Source organism: Alosa pseudoharengus, unplaced genomic scaffold, assembly GCF_046254945.1.
Source record: "Alosa pseudoharengus isolate Yale_2024_CS ecotype anadromous, Long Island Sound unplaced genomic scaffold, YU_APseudo_1.1 YU_APseudo_1.1_scf_18, whole genome shotgun sequence".
In the NCBI taxonomy this organism is placed as follows: Eukaryota; Metazoa; Chordata; class Actinopteri; order Clupeiformes; family Clupeidae; genus Alosa; species Alosa pseudoharengus.
This window is the reverse complement of record NW_027468650.1, coordinates 16,087,086-16,107,085: the sequence shown is the minus strand read 5'-3', so window position 1 is coordinate 16,107,085 and position 20,000 is coordinate 16,087,086. Positions and strand designations below refer to the sequence as shown.

Sequence of the window (20,000 nt, the reverse complement as noted above, 5' to 3'; positions counted from 1 at the left end):
CTACTTAATCTGTCCACTCTCTCTCTCTCCTCTCTTCCATACTCTCTGCTCTCTTCCCTCTCTTCTCATTCTCCTCCATCTTCCCTTTCTCCTCTCTCCTCTCTCTCCTCCCTCTCTCCTCTCTCTCTCCTCTCTTCCATACTCTCTGCTCTCTTCCCTCTCTTCTCCCTTCTCCTCCATCTTCCCTTTCTCCTCTCTCCTCTCTCTCCTCCCTCTCTCCTCTCTCTCTCCTCTCTTCCATCTCTCCTCTCTCCCCTCTCTCTTCCCTGTCTTCTCTCTCTAGATCTGCAGTAGAAGGAGGAGAGATGAGGTGGAGGTCCGGAGAAGAGAGGGGTCAGAGGTCAGATCGGGGGGCAGTCGAGACTCAGGAAACACTGTCATCACCGCCGGCCCCATCATCACACGAGGGGGTGAGCAATAAACACCTACACACTCACAAACACACACACACCTACACACACACCTACACACACACCTACACACACACACACACACACACACACACACACACACACACACACACACACACACACACACACACACATCAACATCCACACACACTCTCTCTCACACACACACACACACACAAACACACACACAGACACACACACACACACACACACACACACACACACACACACACACACACACACACACACACACACACACACACACACACACTCACACACACATACACACAAGCACACACACAAACAAACACACACACAGACAAACAGAGACAGTGTCATCACCGCCAGCCACACACGAGGGGGTGAAGAATAAACACCTACACACTCACACAAAAACCCACAAACACACACACGAACACATTGTGCGCTCTCAGGTCAGATCCCAGCAGTAGACACCAGACAGCCCAGAGAAGACTGCAGGAGGTGATGATGATGATGATGATGATGACGATAAGGATGATGATGAAGAAGGAGAAGATGATGACAATGATAAAGAAGAAGAAGAAGAATAAGAAGAAGATGAAGAAGAAGAAGAAGAAGATGATGATGATGATGAGCTCACCTATATTTTCTGTCTTGCAGATGAAACCCTGAGCAACAACTCAGAGCTGGGTAAGGTCCTTCTCTAATATCACATACACACACACACACACACATGTGCGCACACACACAGACAGACCCTGTTGTTGAGGCTGGACATGTGTGAGGTGTTCTTTTTAAAACAGGGCAGTCCAGTATAATAGCACAGGTATCTGTGTCTATTTAAAGCTTTCACCACTCCCTGTGTCCCCTCCTTTCTTTCTTCTTAATTTCCTCTCTCTCTCTCTCTCTCTCTCTCTCTCTCTCTGTCTCTCTCTCTCTCTCTCTCTCTCTATCTCTCTCTCTCCTTAGTTCCGGTGAAGGGCCCTTTTCTGCGCGTGAACTCTGTGACTGCTGCTCTGTTGTCGGGCATCGGCGTCTTAGGTGTCGTGAGTTTCAGCCTCTTCCTGTTCCTGCTGCGGTTGCTACGGAGACCCGCCATGCCCACTGGCTCAGGGGGACACAATCCTAACTTCAAGTGACACACACACACACTTACACACACAAACACACACACAAATACACAGACACTCACTCACTCTCACACACACACACACACACGCACGCACGCACACACGCACACACACACACACACACATAGACCTGCAGATGTAACTGTTCATGTGGGATGGAAATGTTAATATGTGAATTATCAGTTAATTGGGCTATTATTCCCAGTGGTTATTACCAACGGCAAATGGTTAGATATGTATTCACTGAGATACCAGTAGCTAAACAGAGTCTCTACTCTGGTGATTTTTTTTTAATAAAAGACTGATGTTATCTCTTGGGTTATGCTTGATTTCAAACGTTCTGACTACATTGCTTTTAATGTGTGTGTGTGTGTGTGTGTGTGTGTGTGTGTGTGTGTGTGTGTGTGTGTGTGTGTTAGAGCTCTACTATTGCACTCCTGGAATGGTAGAGAGACATCCTTGCCTGCATGTGAGAGAGTGAGCACGTCACTGTCTTTATGGGGCTTGGGTTTCGTATGTGCTTGTGTGCGTGTGTTTGTGTGCATGTATTTGCATGTGTGTGCGTGATGTGTTTGCGTGTGTGTGCATGTCACAGAGGTCTGTGGCACCACCCAGTGCTGTCGTTTGACCCTGATCAGGATGACAGGATCCCATGGGCCTCAAGTTGACCCCTATCCCGCATTCCTAGAACTTCACCTGCCTTTCCGGCCGCAACTCTAACGAAAACTCCATCCGTGTACGCCTGAGCCTCGCTGCTTCAGATGAGGGGGCAGAACAAAGCAGTCAACACACCTGCACACACACACACAGAGACACACACACACACACACACACACACATACACACACACACATACACACACACACACACACACACACACTGAGTGAATAATCTCAAATTGCACCAATGCAAACAGCGAAGGGGGTTTGTTAGTGGAGCTGAAAATAGGGTCTCTCTGGGAACAGCCTTTCTGCCATATTAGAGCCCAGCCAACCCACAGCTCTCTGAGGTGGCACACAGTCTCCCTCTCAGGCAGGGCAGAGGAGTCCCAAACCGAAGTGCCAAGACTTCGCTGTTCAGAGGAGGTTATGTAAATTTGTACTTATGAATATTTCTTCATTTACATAACACAAGCTGTTGTATGCTGCGTATTTCTGTCACTCCAAATATTTACTTTAATCTTTTATATCAGTAGCGTCCCAATCTGCCGGCTCTGTGTGGAAGAAGGCTGTCAGAGTCAATAACATGGTAGTGAGTGTAGATAAGCACTGAGAGCTCAGAGCAAATCAGAGGAACCTTTACAGGAACCTTCAGAGGAACCTTTACAGGAACTGAACAGGCGCCTCCGTGGTGCCTTCAGATCTCAAACGAGAAGTAGTGGGGGATTTCCCTAATCCAAACCAATTTACAGCTTTATAAGAACTGTGGCAGAGACTCCATCAGGCAATTCTAAAGAGATTAACAAAATGGTCTTGGGGTTGTTCCATATCAATTCAACACAAACATATTGGATTTCACACACTATGATCTCAGATTTTTGAGATAGGAGGGAAATATTTTTAAAAAGTGGTCCAAATAAAATATTCCATCCTTCTTTAAAAAGACTCATCTCAGCATCAAAATGAGATATCAGGCTGACATTTTCTCATATATATGGAAAGAGCCCTTGGTTCATATGAGGCCCTATGATGAATTATGTTTTATTTACCCATGTCTATCATCCAACTGTTAAAGCAACACCAAAGAACTTTTCATCTGTCGCACGCACTATTTGTTTATCCAGCACCGGCTTTGCAAATAACAATGTCCACAGACAAGGTAGAATAAGTTGCATGATTTTATGAAAGTATGTATTGCGACATCAGATGCAAGTCAAATTTGTAGTTTCTCATGTCTCATTCCATCGAACTACAGATCCGCTACCCGATGCAGCAAACGTATATAGTGCGGTAATAGCCGATAGAGGGCCGCGAAGCGAATGCAGAAAATGCCGTTCACCCTGTTACGAGTTGATGAACCACTGAAACGATTTTGGAAACATTATTTTAAGGTACAAAAAACTCTTTGGTGTTGCTTTAACTATGTGTGGGCAGAAGGTAGCCTACCTGCCTGCCTGTCTGAATGCCTGTATTAGCACCGTCTGATTAATGCATTAGATGGCCCAATTCTTTCACTCCCACACTTCTTTGCGTGTCCTAATATGTGTGCTGTCAACAGACATGAGGTCATGCAACTCTGGAAAGAAAGGCTGCGATGGTAACTGCACCTCTTTCGGGTCCGTGCAGCGTGAGGGAGAGAGACCCGCCCTGTTGTTTTTGAATCCCCTGAGAGGTCGTGGATACTTTATTAAGTTTCATATTAGCACAGTTAAGAGGGAGACACTGGGTCATTGTATAAGGATGTGACTTTGAAGGTGAGGTGTAAGGTTTCTTCCTGTTCCTCAGGTCAAGACCATTACACCTGTTCACAAAACTCTGTTCACCAACAAAGAAGGAAAACAACAACAACAAACACACCCACAGACCAAATGTCACACACACACACACACACACACACACACATACACACACACACACACACACACACACACACACACACACACGCACGCACACACACACACACACACACACACACGCATACACACACACGCATACACCAAATGCCTTTGACCTTGTTTTTCAGCCAATCCCCAGCTGGTGGTGAGTCTATAAAAGTCCCCCTGTGTTAATATATAGATCCAGCGACGGCCTCCACACACACTTCAGTAGTGAGCTTGCTTCAGTCTGGTCCTCTAGGACCTCCAGGCTGCACTGTTAGTGTGTAAACTGACTGGATATTCTGCGCTGTGATTGTGTGTTCGGACTGGTCACTGTGCGCTGTGAGAGTGTGTTCTGATTGGACAACGCGGACACCTCGGTAACTTATCGACAGGTGCAGTGTGATTTGCATCCGAGGAGATATCTTGTGGGATTTTTCCTCTACGGAGAGATCCGGTGTGATCCGGTGAGATCCGGTGTGGCGTGCGGTTGCTGTGTGATGCAGTGTGACAGCCGACCTGCTGGGATGGGGTTCGTTTGCCTGCTCGTGGCGAGCCTCATGGTCCGAGGTCACCTGGCGCTCACCGTGGGTGAGTGCGGATCTCAAGCCAGACGGCCAGGTGAGTGTGTGTGTGGTGGTGCACCTGGTGACCATGAGTGTGGTGGAACGGGGTCAGCCCAATGTTCCCACTAGGCTTGGGAATCGGTTCCAGGTTCCAGTTTCGAACTTCCCACAGCCCAATGGTACCACATTTCTAGATTAGGGTTAGTGTTAGGGTTAGGTTAGGGTTAGGGTATGGAAACATAGAGCTGTGGGAACATAGGCACGCTCCCAGAGGAACACTTGGTGAAGGAACCTACATTAGCATGGTGGAACACCTGGTAAAGAAACCTACATTAGCGTGGTGGAACACCTGGAGCCATGCCAGCTACATGCTTTAAGACACCAAGCTTCTTGTTTGCTTCAGGCCAATTGAACATGTCTCTCTCTAGTCTGTGAGTTGTTTTGGGTAAAAGGATGTAAAGCTAGTAGATGCTAAAGAGGGTAAAAGATGCTAGAGATGCAAAAGAACTCTATCACAACTATAACATCACAAAGTGAGAACATTATTTTAGAAGAACACACTCAGTGTGTTCAGTATATTGGTTTGTTTATAATAAGTGTATAGCAACCCATGCAATGTCAAATGCACTATATGCTGCACTTTTGTAATGTATTTTTACTGTTAAAGTTGTTGTAGGACTGTATTGAGTATTACTTGTTGGAATGTGGATTTGATGTGGCCCCCAGGAAGACTAGCGAACTGCTATGGCACAAGTTAATGGGGATCCTTTAATAAAACATGATAAAACAAGCCAACTCTGTGTTGTTGTCACCTAATGACCAACAGAGTACACCGACATCACGGTGGTGTGTGGGACCAGCTCCATTGAACTGGCCATCCAGGTGTGCCCTGTCATCTATACTGGCTACAATGAGAGCCTCCTGATCCTCAACCACATCACAGACCAGAGCGGTTGCCGTGGCACCCTGGACGAGACGGTCACGCCGCCCGTGGCGCGCTTCACCTTCCCGCTGAGACAAGCAGACGCCTGCGGCAGCATCTTCCTGGTAAGAGGAGGGAGGAGGGGAAGATATGGAAGGAGAGGAGGGAGAAGAGGAGGATACAGAGATGAGAAGAGGGAGGGAGGAGGAGGAGGTTATGGATGGAGAGGAGAGGAGAAGAGGAGGAGAAAGGAGGATATGGAGAGAGATGAGAGGATGGGAGGATATGAAGGGAGAGGAGAAGAGAGGAGGAGAGGGAGGAGGAGGAGGATATGGATGGAGAGGACAGGAGAAGAAGAGGAGAGAGGAGAGGAGAGAAATGTGAAGAGGACCTGTGTGTTATAGAATTGCACCAGACCATCAAATATTGAGGACTTCTTATTGGCTGGATTCTCTAGATAGATTCATTGTAATGTGTATAACAAAAGACTACTGAGACTAGACTTATCTTTCGTAATATCCCATGGTATCATTCACAGGAATATGAAGACAAATGTGTGTATGTGTGGGCGAAAAACATGTTTTGACTGCACTTTTTTTATATACACATAGACATTTGTCTGAGGTTTGTTGATCTGTCATTGTATGCGTATTAATCTGTAGTTCATCTCCCATGATGACCCTGTGGTGCGTAAACATTACTCTGATGGTCACTGGTAAACTCTCCTCTTCCTCTGTGGTGTTCAGACGACCAGCACTTCCGGGACAGGTGTGTTTGCTGACTTCTCCAACATCCAGACGGTCAACATCAGCGGGGTCGTCCGCTCGTACGACCCCACTGTTGGTATGGTAACCTACAATGCTGAGTTGAAGTACCTGTATTCTTGCGCATACCCACTGGAATACTTCATCAACAACACCCAAGTGGGCGTGTATGTACACACACACACACACACACACACACACACACACACACACACACACACACACACACACTGACAGTTATTTATCTCTATATTTGCTCATTCATCTTTGCACCAGTGACTAATTTCTCTGCATCTCCCCATTCCACTCCTTTTCTTTTCTCTCTTCTCCTCTCTCCTCTTCTTCCCTCCTCTCTCTTTTGTGTTTTCCTCTTCTCTGCAGGTCTTCATCATCCATAGCAGTGAAGGACAACAATGGCAGTTTCATCAGCACCCTGAGCATGCAGCTGTTTAGTGTAAGACAGCAGCAAACACACACACACACACACACACACACACACACACACACACACACACACACAAACATACCTACCTAACATACATACTTACCACGCCTGCACTGCTGTACTGGCTCCTCCTGACACTGCGTCTCACACTGGGCTATATGTGCAGAGACTCACTGTGTGTGTGTGTGTGTGTGTGTGTGTGTGTGTGTGTGTGTGTGTGTGTGTGTGTGTGAAAATATCAATCAGGATCAAAACTACACCACCCCTCTAATCATCCCACCCCTGGGCATAGAGTTGAGGACAAACATCTTCGTGCAGGTCATCGCTGCAAACCTGACATCCCAGTAAGTCCATCTCCTTGACTAGTGTAACCAGATGTGAAGTATGCCTGGATGTGTGTGTGTTTTAGTGTGTGTGTGTGTGTGTGTGTGTGTGTGTGTGTGTGTATGTGTGTGTAATGTGTGTAACTGTGTGTGTGCAGGTACCATGTGCTTCTGGACCGTTGCTATGCCTCCATATCACCCCAGCCCTCTAACTCCACCTTCTTCAACCTCTTTGTGTCGTAAGTCTGCAGGGGACACATCACACACACACTAACACACACACACACACACCCTAGCACACACACACCCTAGCACACACACACACACACACACACACACACACACACACTCACACACACACACACCCGACACACACACATTTATATTTGCGTTTATTGATTTACACTTGCATTCAGGGTTCCCACTTTAAGTGAAATGCAAAATTACATGACTTTTCCCTGACAAAAACCTGAATTTCCATGACTGCTATAATGAATGGTACAATATACCAACAAACAATTTCAGAGTAACTGCGTAGTGTTCAAGAGTCTTTGACTTTTTTTAGAGTGGGAGATGAATAATTGGGCATTGAATAAACAAAGTTAGGCTAACCACAACCACTCAAGCAAACAGCAAAGCTAATAACGAGATATACCGGTACATCAATTCTGCGTGGAAATATATTTGTATTAATGTATTTTGGCAAGTGCATTTTAAACTGCTACAACAAAATTATAAACAATTCCTGACTGGCGATGTCTGAAATAGAATTTCCATGATATTCAAGAAATTCCATAACCCGTGAGAACCCTGTGCATTTATTCATTTACATTTACAGATGTCAGATCTGAGGGAACACCTAGTGTGTTACACATTTACACATTTATTCATTTAGCTGTAGCCTGACGTCATACTCAATTCTAGTCAGAATTTGAGTCTGATACTGCTCCATTGGGACGTGATTATGGGGCGTGTATCAACCAATACAGTGGGGAAAATGCCTCTGCACTTAATTAGATAGACCTAACCAATCAGAGCAACGAAATAGCTTGCCGTGAGCTGTAGGAAGAACACCCGAACCATACATCTCCACAAATGCATAAACATTGTTTTCTGGTCGTTTTTATAAAGTTTTGTGCTGTCAATATATTGTACAACACCCAATAGTGAAATCTAAGACCACGAATTACGTAGTAGGGTAGGCTATTCGGAAAAGTGCCACAAACCCCTCGAGCAAACAGGTGGCCATTCAGAGATTTCAAACAAATGACATGTCACAATGCAAAAAAAACATTTTCCCTTGATGAAAGTGAAACCGAATATCCACTTTGGCCAAAGTTCTCAGAAATAATCGTTTTCAGTGACCTCCATTTTCATGTAAATGCAAGGCCTAACCGTATCTAAATATATGCATTTTTCCTATGTGTAAAAGGGGTCTTAGAAGCCATCTGTCTAATTTTTAGCCACAGCGTTTTTGTTGCAAACAAAATCAACAGAAGCGTGCTAAGATGACGTGATAGCCGAGGCACTGTTGCTCATCTGTCCATCATCATACAAAGCCCAATTTGATTGGTCCGAACAGCTCAGGTTTGGGCATAGTTGCTCCATAACGGAACAGACCGAACTACCCGACCTCAAATGTTGTGGGCAGGGCTAAGTTTGGCTGGCATTTGGCCGGGCTAATTTAGCTGATTCTTTTATCCGAACAACTCACAGTGAGGAATAACATTGCAGTGCAATAGCAGGCCCTATAGTATAAATAGTGATCAATAATCTGAGTTGTTTTAGTGTGGAATCAGAGGCAGTGGCGTTGATCTCATTGCTGTCGGGTCACTGATGCGCTCTTGTCCTGTAATGAGTGCACCTGTGCTGGCGTGTGTGCACTTGTGAGGTTCCCTTGTCGTTCTAAGGTGCTCCGTGGACCAGATGACCACCATGTTGGAGAATGGGGACAGCCAGAAGGCCCGGTTCTCCTTCCCTGCGTTCCGCTTCACAGAACAGCAGAACCAGACCATCTCCACCTACTACCTGCACTGCATCACCAGGCTCTGTGAGATCAGCACCTGCAGCCAGTTTAAGGTGTGTGTGTGTGTGTGTGTGTGTGTGTGTGTGTGTGTGTATTAGGGAATCCTGGTCTAGCGACCCGCGTTACACGTCTAGGGAAATCACTACGTTGCTCAGACCTTAAACCCCCTAATCTGGATGTGTGCAGAGGACGTGTCAGTCAGGATGTTTGAGCTGGGTGTGAATGAGAAGCCAGAGGGGCGGCCAGTTTACCTTTCCGTCGGGCCACCTCGATCTTGCCTCTCCAAGGCGTCCAGCTCGCGCTTTGATGTCCACCGTGCGGGAAACCCCACGGTGATGCAGGATGGAAACGAACAAACAAACAAACAAAACCAAACCACCACTAAACCAAACAGAATATTAATCCAAGTGCACAGTTCATATATAGCACGGCGAAGCAGCTGGGAGGTTCACAGCATCGGCCCAGCAGCTGAGTTCCCCAGTTCTCCGAGCCTCTCCCGATTGACTGCCATTCCGCACGTCTTATAGTCAATCACCATAGATATATACACTAGATGTCGCCTTGACTACTGCTGTTCATTGGAACGAATGCGTCAATCGAGACGCCATCTTGCTTCAGTGATCCACTCCTCTATAATGCATTAGCGTCAATCTGGGCAAAGATCTAGCGAAAATAAAATCACCATAAATCGTCAAAATCTGAAGCAATTATCTAGTTTTTTGGGTTGTTCCAACTGACAGGCATGTATTTATGGTTGAGTCTACAGAAAACGAAGCTTAAGACGATAATAAAGATACATTTTACCCGTCTAGCCCCATAGACTCCCATTCATTCTGCACTAGCTAGCGGCGGCCCCTAGAGGAACAATGAGTAAACTGCAACCAGGTTCGATACAATGAAAGTAAACAGGCTCTTCGTCGACAGGCTCTGGTTGAGGCCACATACCCCTCGTCTCGTTTACTCATGTAAGTTGTAATCTCACCAGAAGTTGCTGTAGATCTGTAGAACATTTACCACTGCTACTACATAGGCTACGCCAGTCGTTACTTTTATAATCATGGGTCAGTGCCATGGGCAAACGAGATGTAGCTGAATTCATAAATGACAAAGCCATGAGAAAGGTGATTTTCTTACGTTTCAACAACAAAGAAGCCAATCTGCCATCATTGTGAGAAGTTCCCAAATTTGTCGCTAATCGTTAAAAAGGTTTTCTATCGCTGGGGATGGCCAAACGTCGTTAAATAGGTAACGCTGACAATACAGGAGAACTAGTTTAGCGCTTCAGATCCCTGTACCAAGATGGCGGCGGTGTTGACGCATGCTAAAAAGCAGAAGGCGACATCTAGTGTATATATATATGGTCAATCACACCATAAGACCGGAAGTAGCTGGCGCCCCTTGTGGATGGAGGATGTTTGTGAGTGTGATAGTGGGCTGTCTGCTCTCTGCTCTTGTGTAGGTTTGAGCAACCCCCAATACATAACAGTGTGTGTTTGTGTGTGTGTGTGTGTGTGTGTGTGTGTCCATGCAGTGGCGCAAAAAGTGGGTATGCACTATATGCGGCGCATAGGGGCGCAGCTCCATGGGGGCGCCAAAGCGATGGTAAAATAAAATAAAATAATATATTTGGTATTTTCTATATGTAGCTACTGCTGTCCGTTTCTAAATCATTTCAACATTTTCTCAATGTTCTATAACATTTTAGAGGACTAACAGGCTAGAGTAGGCGCCCTATCTCATAAGATTCCATCATAGAATTTTGACATAGAAGAGGGAGTGGGGGCGCCGTAACGAGCAGATAGGCCTACGAGTAGTGAGTTGCCGTCTATGGAAAAAGATGGATACAGCAAAAAAAAAGCTGTTGACGACTAAAAATAGAAAAAGAAAGAGGGAAAAGGAGATGGCATGTCAAGGGATGCAACAGCAGTTAAATAAGTGGACGGTGAAAGGCAACAGGTAGGATTTAAAGTGATGACGTCTGTACTTGGAGGCTTGCAAATATGAATGTTAACAGACTAACTAGCGTTTGTTAAGCATAATGCCGATTGAAACATAGCCTATTCCATTCAGATAGCTAGGTGGCTACCATGCTCATACTGCACTTTTAATGGCCAACTGCAAACAGAAATGTCATGCTAGCAGCAACATGTTTCCATATCCTAACAATGAAGGCTCCTTGTAATAACTTAATATTGTGTTGTCAATGTGGTGCAAACAAACAAGGCTAGAGTGCCTATCAGCCTTATCCATTGTGAGCAATAGCTGGAAAAAGGACGTTATGAGAACCGTTTAGACTCTCTTAAAGTGGCAATGCACCATTTATCAATACTTATCAAGTATAACATCAAGTTAAACATTAAATTGGCAGCATTTCTTTAAAAACATATTTAATAGACACTAATGCAAAGTAATAGTGTAAATTATTGGCCTTTTGTTTTGCTTTAGTTGTTTGTGTTTTTTTTTTTTTTTTTTTTTTTTTGGGGGGGGGGCGCCAATATTGTTGTTGCATACCCCTCAAAAATGGGTAGCTGCGCCCCTGTGTCCATGCCCTGCTCAGTCCTCTGTTTCCTCTACAGCAATGTCTATGTCATCAGCGGGATGCCTAGACCGTGTGTGTGTGTTGTGTGTGGTTGTGTGTTTGTATGTGTGAGTGTGTGTGTGTGTGTGTGTGTGTGTGTGTGTGTGTCCATGCTGACTCCTGTGTTTCCTCCACAGGTATGTAACAACCCCAGTGGGCGGCGGCGGCGGCGGGATGCTGAGATCACCAACATCCAGAAAGGCCTGTCTGGCCCCACCCTCATCACCTCCGTCCCCATCAGGACCCAGAGTGACACCCGTACGTACACCACACACACACACACACACACACACACACTCACTCACACACACTTTCTTCTCCCCTCCTCTCTTTTCCTCTCCCCTGAAAACACATGAAAGCACATTACCAGGCTGCACTGGGAGGTTTGGGGCGGGATTTATACCTTCTTGGAGCTCTTTTTACTGTATAAGCCTCTAACAGACAATCTACAATGGAGGCTCGTCCACGGGGCTATAACTACAAACAGACACACCTGATTCCAGCAATTGGGAGGGAGTGTCCCTTTTGTGGGTTGTAGGAGACTATTGAGCACCTTTTTCTTTTCTGTGAAAGATTGGGGGAGTTCTTTGAGCTCCTGGGTGCCTGGGCAGCGAAAATAGGAATAGTGTTTTCCTTTAAATTTTTCATTGAAGGTACTGTGTACAAGGCCAAAAGGAAATGTGAAATGTGTTGTTCATTTTTTGTTGGGTGCAGCAAAAATGGCTATCTAAAGGAAGTACAAAATGTCGGGGCGAGTTTTAAAGTTCCACTGGCAAACAATACAACATAAGAAAATTCATTACATGCAATTCCACTAATGTAATTTACTTGCTATATTGCCCTTGTGGTTTGCAATACACAGGCTGCACAAGGAGACTAAGAGTCAGGCTCAATGAACACCGCAGTGCTATTAACAGGCAGGACCCTAAATCTCCAGTTGCGCGTCATTTCACAGAAGCCAACCACTCCATGTCAGATCTTAAATTTTTAGGAATAGATAGAGTCTCTTCTACCCGTAGGAGGAGATGTACTGGACAGATGCTCCTTCAGTGTGAAGCACGCTGGATTTACTACCTTAAAACGCTACATCCACATGGGTTAAATGACGACTTTGATTTGTCTTGTTTCCTTTGAGCTGGTTTATCTGAGAATGTTTAATCTGCTTTCTATATATCCGTATATCCATCTATTGTTTAATATTCACTTGCTCATTGTTAATCTTGTTTCCTTATGTTTTTCTTGTTTCTCTATTTTGCATGTAAAATTCTTTTCATTTAATTTTTTGCAATAACTTGACTACTTTCTATGTCTAGGTCTACTGTAACGAAGAGCCTGAGGGCCTTCTTTTCCCATGTTTCTCTGAGTCTACACTTCAACCTACCTAGCTAGGGGTCAGGTTGATTGACAGAGCTGCAACCAAGTAGACGCAGACTACAAATAGGCGCCACGTCATTGTATATGGTTTGCACTGATGAAGGTCTGAGGACCGAAACGTTTGTCACCTCACTTGGTAGCACATTGGTCGATGGATTAAACACTTCTTTTATTTATTTTTTCAACGGCAAACAATGGTGTGCGAGTTTTCTTCCATGACTGACTACTACGGGGCGAGTTTTAACCAATCCTAATGAGGTGTCTGTAACAATGTCTTTACTGATATTGTTTCAGTAAAGGTGTGTTAAAGGGGAAATGCGGTGTAAAATGGATTTTGGATAAATCGTTTGAGTCGTTTCCGGTCGGTGCCAACTGAAATTATGTCACTACAACAGAGATCTTTCATGTTTTTGACGAAAGTACGTACTTTGAAGTACTTCCTTCAAAAACACGCAAGATCTGTGTTGTTTCAAGATGCCACTGACCGGCAAACGACTCAAGGTATTGTCTGTATACAGTCCTTTTTTAATAAACTAACTGTGCATTTACAAAGTTGTCAATGCCTTGTTTTATATGTTAGGACCCTCATTATACTACCAAAGAAGTGTCAGGCTACTTTTAGCCTTGTAAATGGTTTAAAATTAGCGATTTCTTTTTACCATGCAAATGCCCTTAATGCTAGCTGTTAGCATTTTGGAAGCATCGACTAAAAACAGGCTAGTTTAGAATTCATTGGATTAGTGTTTTTTGATCTCCAACGGACGTTCGAACTCGTTATCAAGCAAAGCATATCTAAAATCCATTTTACACCGGATTTCCCCTTTAAGCCTCTCCCCTCCCCTCCTCCCCTCTTTTCCTCTTCCCTCCCCTGCTTTCCTCTCCCTTTTCTTCAAACCTCTTCTTCTCTCCTCCCCTCTCCTTTTATAATCATAAAGATGTTTTTGTTTTTGCATTATTTAAATAAAAAATAAATAAAGGCAAACTCACTAACTAACTGTTGATCAATTGCCTTTCAGCTCTGACCTCTAAAGAGGAGGGTAAGTAGTTTGAAACACACACACACTACAGCAATAAGTAAGTCATCTAATTCAGGTGACTTGATGTTTGTCTTAATGGTCATTTGTTATCTTCTTCTGCTGTACTCAGCCTTGTCTGGTGTCCCTGGAGATGGGGAACGCAGCGCGTCGATGGGTCTGGGCATCGCGGTTGGCGTTCTGATCCTCGTCGGAGTCATCGCTGTTCTTCTAGCGTTGACCTTCTACCGGAGGCTCCGCCGGCTACGCTAACCGCTAACCAGCAGTCTCCTCACGACCGCACCATAGGCTACGTTGAAATGTGTAAGGCAGGTGGATGATGAAGAAGAAGTCTGTTTCCATACAAACAAATCCATGACCTCTGACAGACATTTTCTGCTTTTTGCATCACATAAATATAAGCATAGATGATGAACAAGAAAAAAACGTTGAATGCTGTTAATTGCTAAACACTACACCTTTAGCCTTCTGTTTGTGCTGGACTGGAGTTGCCTTGCCACCCAGGTAGCGGTAACCCAGAAATTACGTTGTTATGGGTCGGTTTGGCCCAGTCTTGCCCCAGACTCAGCTGCTGCCCGCAAGGAGTAGCCTACCACTTTATCCTCTGCTGGGTCGGTTCGCCCATGAGAGTGCAAGCACAGCCACACACACACACACACACACACACACGGAGGAGGGGTGTAGCTTACTGTAGCTTGATTATGCATGTAAGTAGATCAAAGAGCATCTGTGGTGAACTGACACAGGTGATAACTGACTTATAGCCACTTGTAGCCAAGTCATTTTCTTATAGTGAACATTATAAATATAACATTCAAATATTATACAGCCCAACTGTTGTGTCCAGCCATTTCCATGGGCAGTCTATATAACAAAATTAAATTAATTAGTGACTTTTCTGTTACCAGTCAGTGTGTAGATATTCATCATCAAATACTGAAAGATGGTCTTACAGAACATAGCACTTAGGTGTCTTAAGAGACAATAATAATGCAACAGGAAGCACTATGCAGATGGTTTTCCCCGCCTGCTCCTTGAGCACCCCATTAACTCACCGACGGGCCTGTGAAGCTCTTAAGCACTTCCTGTTGATGGGAGCCTGCGGTGCAGGGGAAGGTGTGATGAACAGGGCTTAGGGCTGCTTAATGGTTTGTCAAGGGTTTTTACAAGAACTAGCCTTAATGGCATTAATTTGTGTACTTTTTCATTCACATGGAGTATAACTATTAAAGCATCATGGACCCACTGTCACATGTGCTGTCTTACAATTTGTTTTAATTGTATTTATTCTTGTGGTTGTATTCATTTGTTCATATGCACTCATAAAGAGGTGATTGGTTGAAATAGGTAGGCGTCAGGGCAGCAATGGTAGCCATCCAGTCTTACCAGTCAGATAAATGTTATGGAAAGGACTGGCCACCAGGGGGCGATATGTGTTTTGTTTGTGGTTGCCCTCCATTTTGCGCTCAGCGAGTGGAGGACCCGCCCGACTGGATTTCACTTTGACCACTGCTGTGTACACAGCAGGTAACATATCCCACACACATTTAGGAAACAGCATATCCAACAAACACTCATTAGAGGATTCCAGTCAACACATATTATGTCTAAAGTACATGTCTAAAGTCACTCAAATTCAAATAGGTTACATTAAGAGGGATTTAAGTCCTTTACAAAATTGCAATGGAATAACAATTATTGTAAATTTCTTATTGTCTGGATTCTCCAAATTTGTTGTAATGATTCATAAGTAACAAAAGCACAGGGCACATTAAATTAACATCTATCACGTAGGCCTCACGTAGGATGTCAGTGTGTGTGAGTGTGTGTATGTGTGTGTGTGTGTGTGTGTGTGGGGGGGGGGGTTGTAGGCCCTATGTGTGTGATATTGACTGCATGAAGCAATGGAGGATGATGGCTGATTTACTCTGATTAAGTGTTTTTTTTATGTCCACTGTGGAGGACACTGGCTTTATAGGATGCAGCCTATGGAGGAGCCAACGCCCAAAAGTAAATCACACTGAAAGCTAACTGAAGCTACTGGGAATATCATTAGAGAGACAAAGCAGAAGCTCTGAGTTCATACCGCATAGGTCATGACAGCAGTCTGTGGCAATGACAACCGCCCCCCTCCTTAAGATCCACATAGTAAAACAGCTGTTGATGAATGAGTCACTATCATAAGTCTTACCGTAAGTCCTATCATAAGCAGATTCTCCACTGAACCCAGTGTCACTCAAAGTGCAATTCAGCTAATTGGGTCTAAATTAAATTAAAGCGAAATGGGATTCTTTCTGGGATATGGACGTTGGGGGATGGGGTCTTCTGTCTGATCAGATTTAGGCAGGGTAAATGTTATTGGGGCAGTGTGCATGTGTGTGTGTATTTGTGTGTGTGAAGAGTTGTATGGTCATGGTGTATGCCATTGTCTGGTATGTGCAGTACTTGTCTAATGCTTCAAAGTCACAGTGCATTTTTCACGTTGGACCAAGTGTGTGTGCTTTTCACACTCACACTGATTGTCATTCTCTCTCTGTGGCTGCTGAACCACCTGAGGAGATGTGTGTTTCAATCAATCTTCTTCATTCAACAGCCCAAGGCCAATGTTCCCAAGACTTTTTTAACACTGTAAAGCATTCTTCAGTTATACCCTTGGGTCTACCTCAGGTTTTGACATGTTCATCAAAAGTTTACCATCGTAAGGTTGACCTGGATCAATCTCCGGCGATTTTTCACATAGATTAGATAGACTTTCATACAGATAGTACTCAATCACCTCGTGAATCAGAGATCTATGTGAAAATGTGCCGGAATTTTTAAATAAAACAACCGTTTTAGAAACTAAAATGTCTTGTTAGTGTGCACATAATTTGCTTGAATTTTTTTGTCCCTTTAGTGTCCTGTGAATGTATGAGTAACATGTTGCACACACACACACACACAGACACACACACACACAGACACACACACACACACAGACACATACACACAGACACACACACACACACACACACACACACACACACACACACACAGGCACAAACACGAACACACACACACACACACACACACACAACATACACACACAGTCACACACACACACACACACACATACACAAACACACAAACACACAGATGAAACATACATCTCCTGTATACAGTGGGTGAGTCACTGTTTCTAAAGAATTGGAAATGAAAGAGAAATGGACCAGACAGCAGAGGAAGACGATCAATCATGCAGGCTGAGGCTGAGTGGAGACCTGGAGGATTCTGCAAAAGTCCACACACACACACACACACACATAGTGGAGACCTGGAGGATTCTGCAGAAGTCCACACACACACAGACGATCAGGCAGTCTGAGTGGAGACCTGAAGGATTCTGCAGAAGTCCACACACACACAGACGATCAGGCAGTCTGAGTGGAGACCTGAAGGATTCTTCAGGACTCCACACACACACACACACACACATATTGGAGACCTGGAGGGTCCTCCCTTTGAAAAGAAGTTTTGGATCCTTTTTTGCCATGGAGAACCAGTTGTTTGTTTTGAGAGAAACTGAAAGAAAATAAAGGCTGCAGTGACATATCTCACTATGTGTGTGTGTGTGTGTGTGTGTGTGTCTTGAGAGTTCTATCAGAGTAAGATGTGACTGAGGGCCAGATGTACTAACGCTTTTACGCCGACTTCAGGCGTATTTGTTTCGCAATGTGCGTGTAAAATCATTGCGAGGTATGTACAAACAGGCCGCAATGATGTAAAAGCGCAAACTGCCTGTCGCGGGAGCTGAAAGTGGCAGATTGCGTTTGTCATGTCATGCATATGCATTCATGGGAGGATCCAGGGGAAAGTGGGAGTTTAGCGTAAAAAGATGGGAGGGGAAGAGTAAAGAGCGCCTAATTATGTATTCTGCGGTATGTACTAAGACTGCTCCTGAAAGCGCACGTCTATTCTGCAATCTGCGGTGTGTTCATTACGCTGATAACACTACGTTCGCAAATGTACGTACTTCTGGCCCTGAGTGTGCTTGCTTGTGTGTGTGTGTGTCTGTCTGTCTGTGACTGCTTGTGTGTCTCTGTGTGTGTCTGTGCGTGCAGAGATTTCATATACAGCAACAAAACACTCCTGGATAATATGTTTATTTCCATACTATTGTTTTATTTTAAGCACACACGCACGCATGCATGCACGCACATACACAAAAAAAACCCTCACCTCACCTCACACCTCACATCACACATACAGTACACATGCACACGCACGCGCACACACACATACGCGCACACACAGGCACGCACACACACACGCACACAAACCCACATGAACACATATACACTTATGCACTCACACATACACACACATACACAATTACCCTCCCACACACTCTCATAAGCGAACACACACACACCCACACACACTCATTTACATACACAAAAGTTGCAAGAGTAAGGAATGGAGTAGGAGATGAAGACAAATTGACAAACATCATTTATTTTTGCGGAGAGAATGTCCAGGACTGAGCAGCGGCCATATTTTGTACCGTTAAGCTGTAATGTCAGGCCACAGATAGATGCTTCAGCTCATTCAGGCCTCCTCCACACGGAGACACTTTTTGGGTTAAATGCACAGGTTTTGCATCGTCTTGGCCGATCGTCCAAACGAATCCTGTAAACGCAATGCCCGAAACCGCACTTTTGAAACCTGGTCCTAGGGTGGAAAAATCTGAAACCGTAGCCCTTGCGAGTTCGTTTGGATGGCGAAACCGCATACTTGCGTATTGATGATGTCACCGCCACACCTCAGCTGCCCTGGACTTGACACTACAGTTGCCTAACAATACTAGTTTTCATACATGACATTACCTACGATTACACTCAGTAGGATAAATATCACAACTGGTGCTGCGCTGCGCCAATAGCTTATCATGACTTGGTGGACTGAACAGTGTTTTCCCTGTGTTTTCTTGATGCATTCTAGCTACTGTCAGTGACACGAGAGAACTAGTCAGAAGTTATTAGGGAAGTGCGGTGTAAGTTTAAATTAATTTGTGCGTAGTGCCGGTGTCATTCATTATTTTACATGTCTTACAACATAAATAAATGCATTCATAGTCTAGTGAAGTCAGATATGAGCATACAAAGACGCTTAGAACTCACGTTAAGCCTATAGTAGATGCACACTAAATGCTAATGCACGATTTGATGCAGGCAAAAGTATCGACTATTATTAGGTATTATAGCAATATTATAAATGTGGCGACGGAATAGCCTGGAACTTGGATAGGCCTAGCGTTTAGTAGCCTATGCACTTGCGGTGATAGCCAAAACTAATGTGAATCGCGGACTATCCTACAACCAAAGAAAGTAAAGGAGATTATTTGTACCTGTGTTAGCCAAATAAAGGACCGGACTGCACCCTTCACAAACGTAAAAATGAAGTTTATTAGTTTTACAGTTGACTACAGTTGACAGTTCACGATCAGTCCACACAAACAATTCTGGTTTCCTTGCACTAGCCATTTTCGTCGTAGCCTATTCTGTCTGTTTGTATAGCCTACAGCGCGCAAGCTTAATCAAGGTCAATTTCTGTAACAGAAACAGTGCCCCGCCTGGGATATGAAGTAACGTGTTGAGTCGAGTTGAGATGGATCCGTTTGGACGCAAATATTCTTGATACAGTTCCAGGGAAGATGGAGGAAATAAAGATCGGTTTGGTACGTGTGGACTAGCCCTCAGTGTATTACAACAACCAGGAGAGTTCTTTTCCCAACCTGCAAGGAGGTCCTCTCTTTGGTTAGTGGTATGTTAGCTCATGGATTAGACTATAAATGAGGGGTTATGTTTGTGTGTCTCTCTTTCTGTGTGTGTGTGTTTGTGTGTGTGTGTCTGAGAGAGAGAGCATCTGGGA

General features: G+C 44.5%; 2 protein-coding genes across 3 annotated transcripts in view; both read left to right on the top strand.

Annotated features, from left to right (window-relative positions):
• Positions 1–1,572, top strand: part of zpld1b (zona pellucida-like domain containing 1b) — a 7,160-nt gene extending 5,588 nt beyond the window's left edge. For both annotated transcript variants that reach the window (XM_076291270.1, XM_076291269.1), the window contains 3 exons: positions 284–410; positions 1,053–1,082; positions 1,362–1,572. In XM_076291270.1, the coding sequence (XP_076147385.1) occupies positions 284–410; positions 1,053–1,082; positions 1,362–1,531 (327 nt within the window). In that variant the 3' untranslated portion in view covers positions 1,532–1,572. The remainder of the gene's footprint in view (positions 1–283; positions 411–1,052; positions 1,083–1,361) is intronic.
• A 3,046-nt stretch (positions 1,573–4,618) lies between these two features.
• LOC143131645 (zona pellucida-like domain-containing protein 1) lies at positions 4,619–14,342 on the top strand. The gene is made up of 10 exons (XM_076291268.1): positions 4,619–4,679; positions 5,451–5,671; positions 6,293–6,477; positions 6,692–6,764; positions 7,002–7,099; positions 7,237–7,317; positions 8,989–9,165; positions 11,837–11,940; positions 14,073–14,093; positions 14,203–14,342. The coding sequence occupies exons 1-10, from the start codon at positions 4,619–4,621 to the stop codon at positions 14,340–14,342; spliced, it is 1,161 nt and encodes a 386-aa protein (XP_076147383.1).
• The last annotated feature ends 5,658 nt before the right edge of the window (positions 14,343–20,000 follow it).

What these genes read in the sequence shown, in the direction of transcription:
- LOC143131645 (XM_076291268.1), top strand. Translation starts at nt 4,619, where the DNA reads ATGGTCCGAGGTCACCTGGCGCTCACCGTGGGTGAGTGCGGATCTCAA. An exon ending in CCTGCGGCAGCATCTTCCTG is followed by an intron (nt 5,672 to 6,292) that starts GTAAGAGGAGGG and finishes TGTGGTGTTCAG; the next exon opens with ACGACCAGCACTTCCGGGAC. An exon ending in TTCTTCAACCTCTTTGTGTC is followed by an intron (nt 7,318 to 8,988) that starts GTAAGTCTGCAG and finishes TGTCGTTCTAAG; the next exon opens with GTGCTCCGTGGACCAGATGA.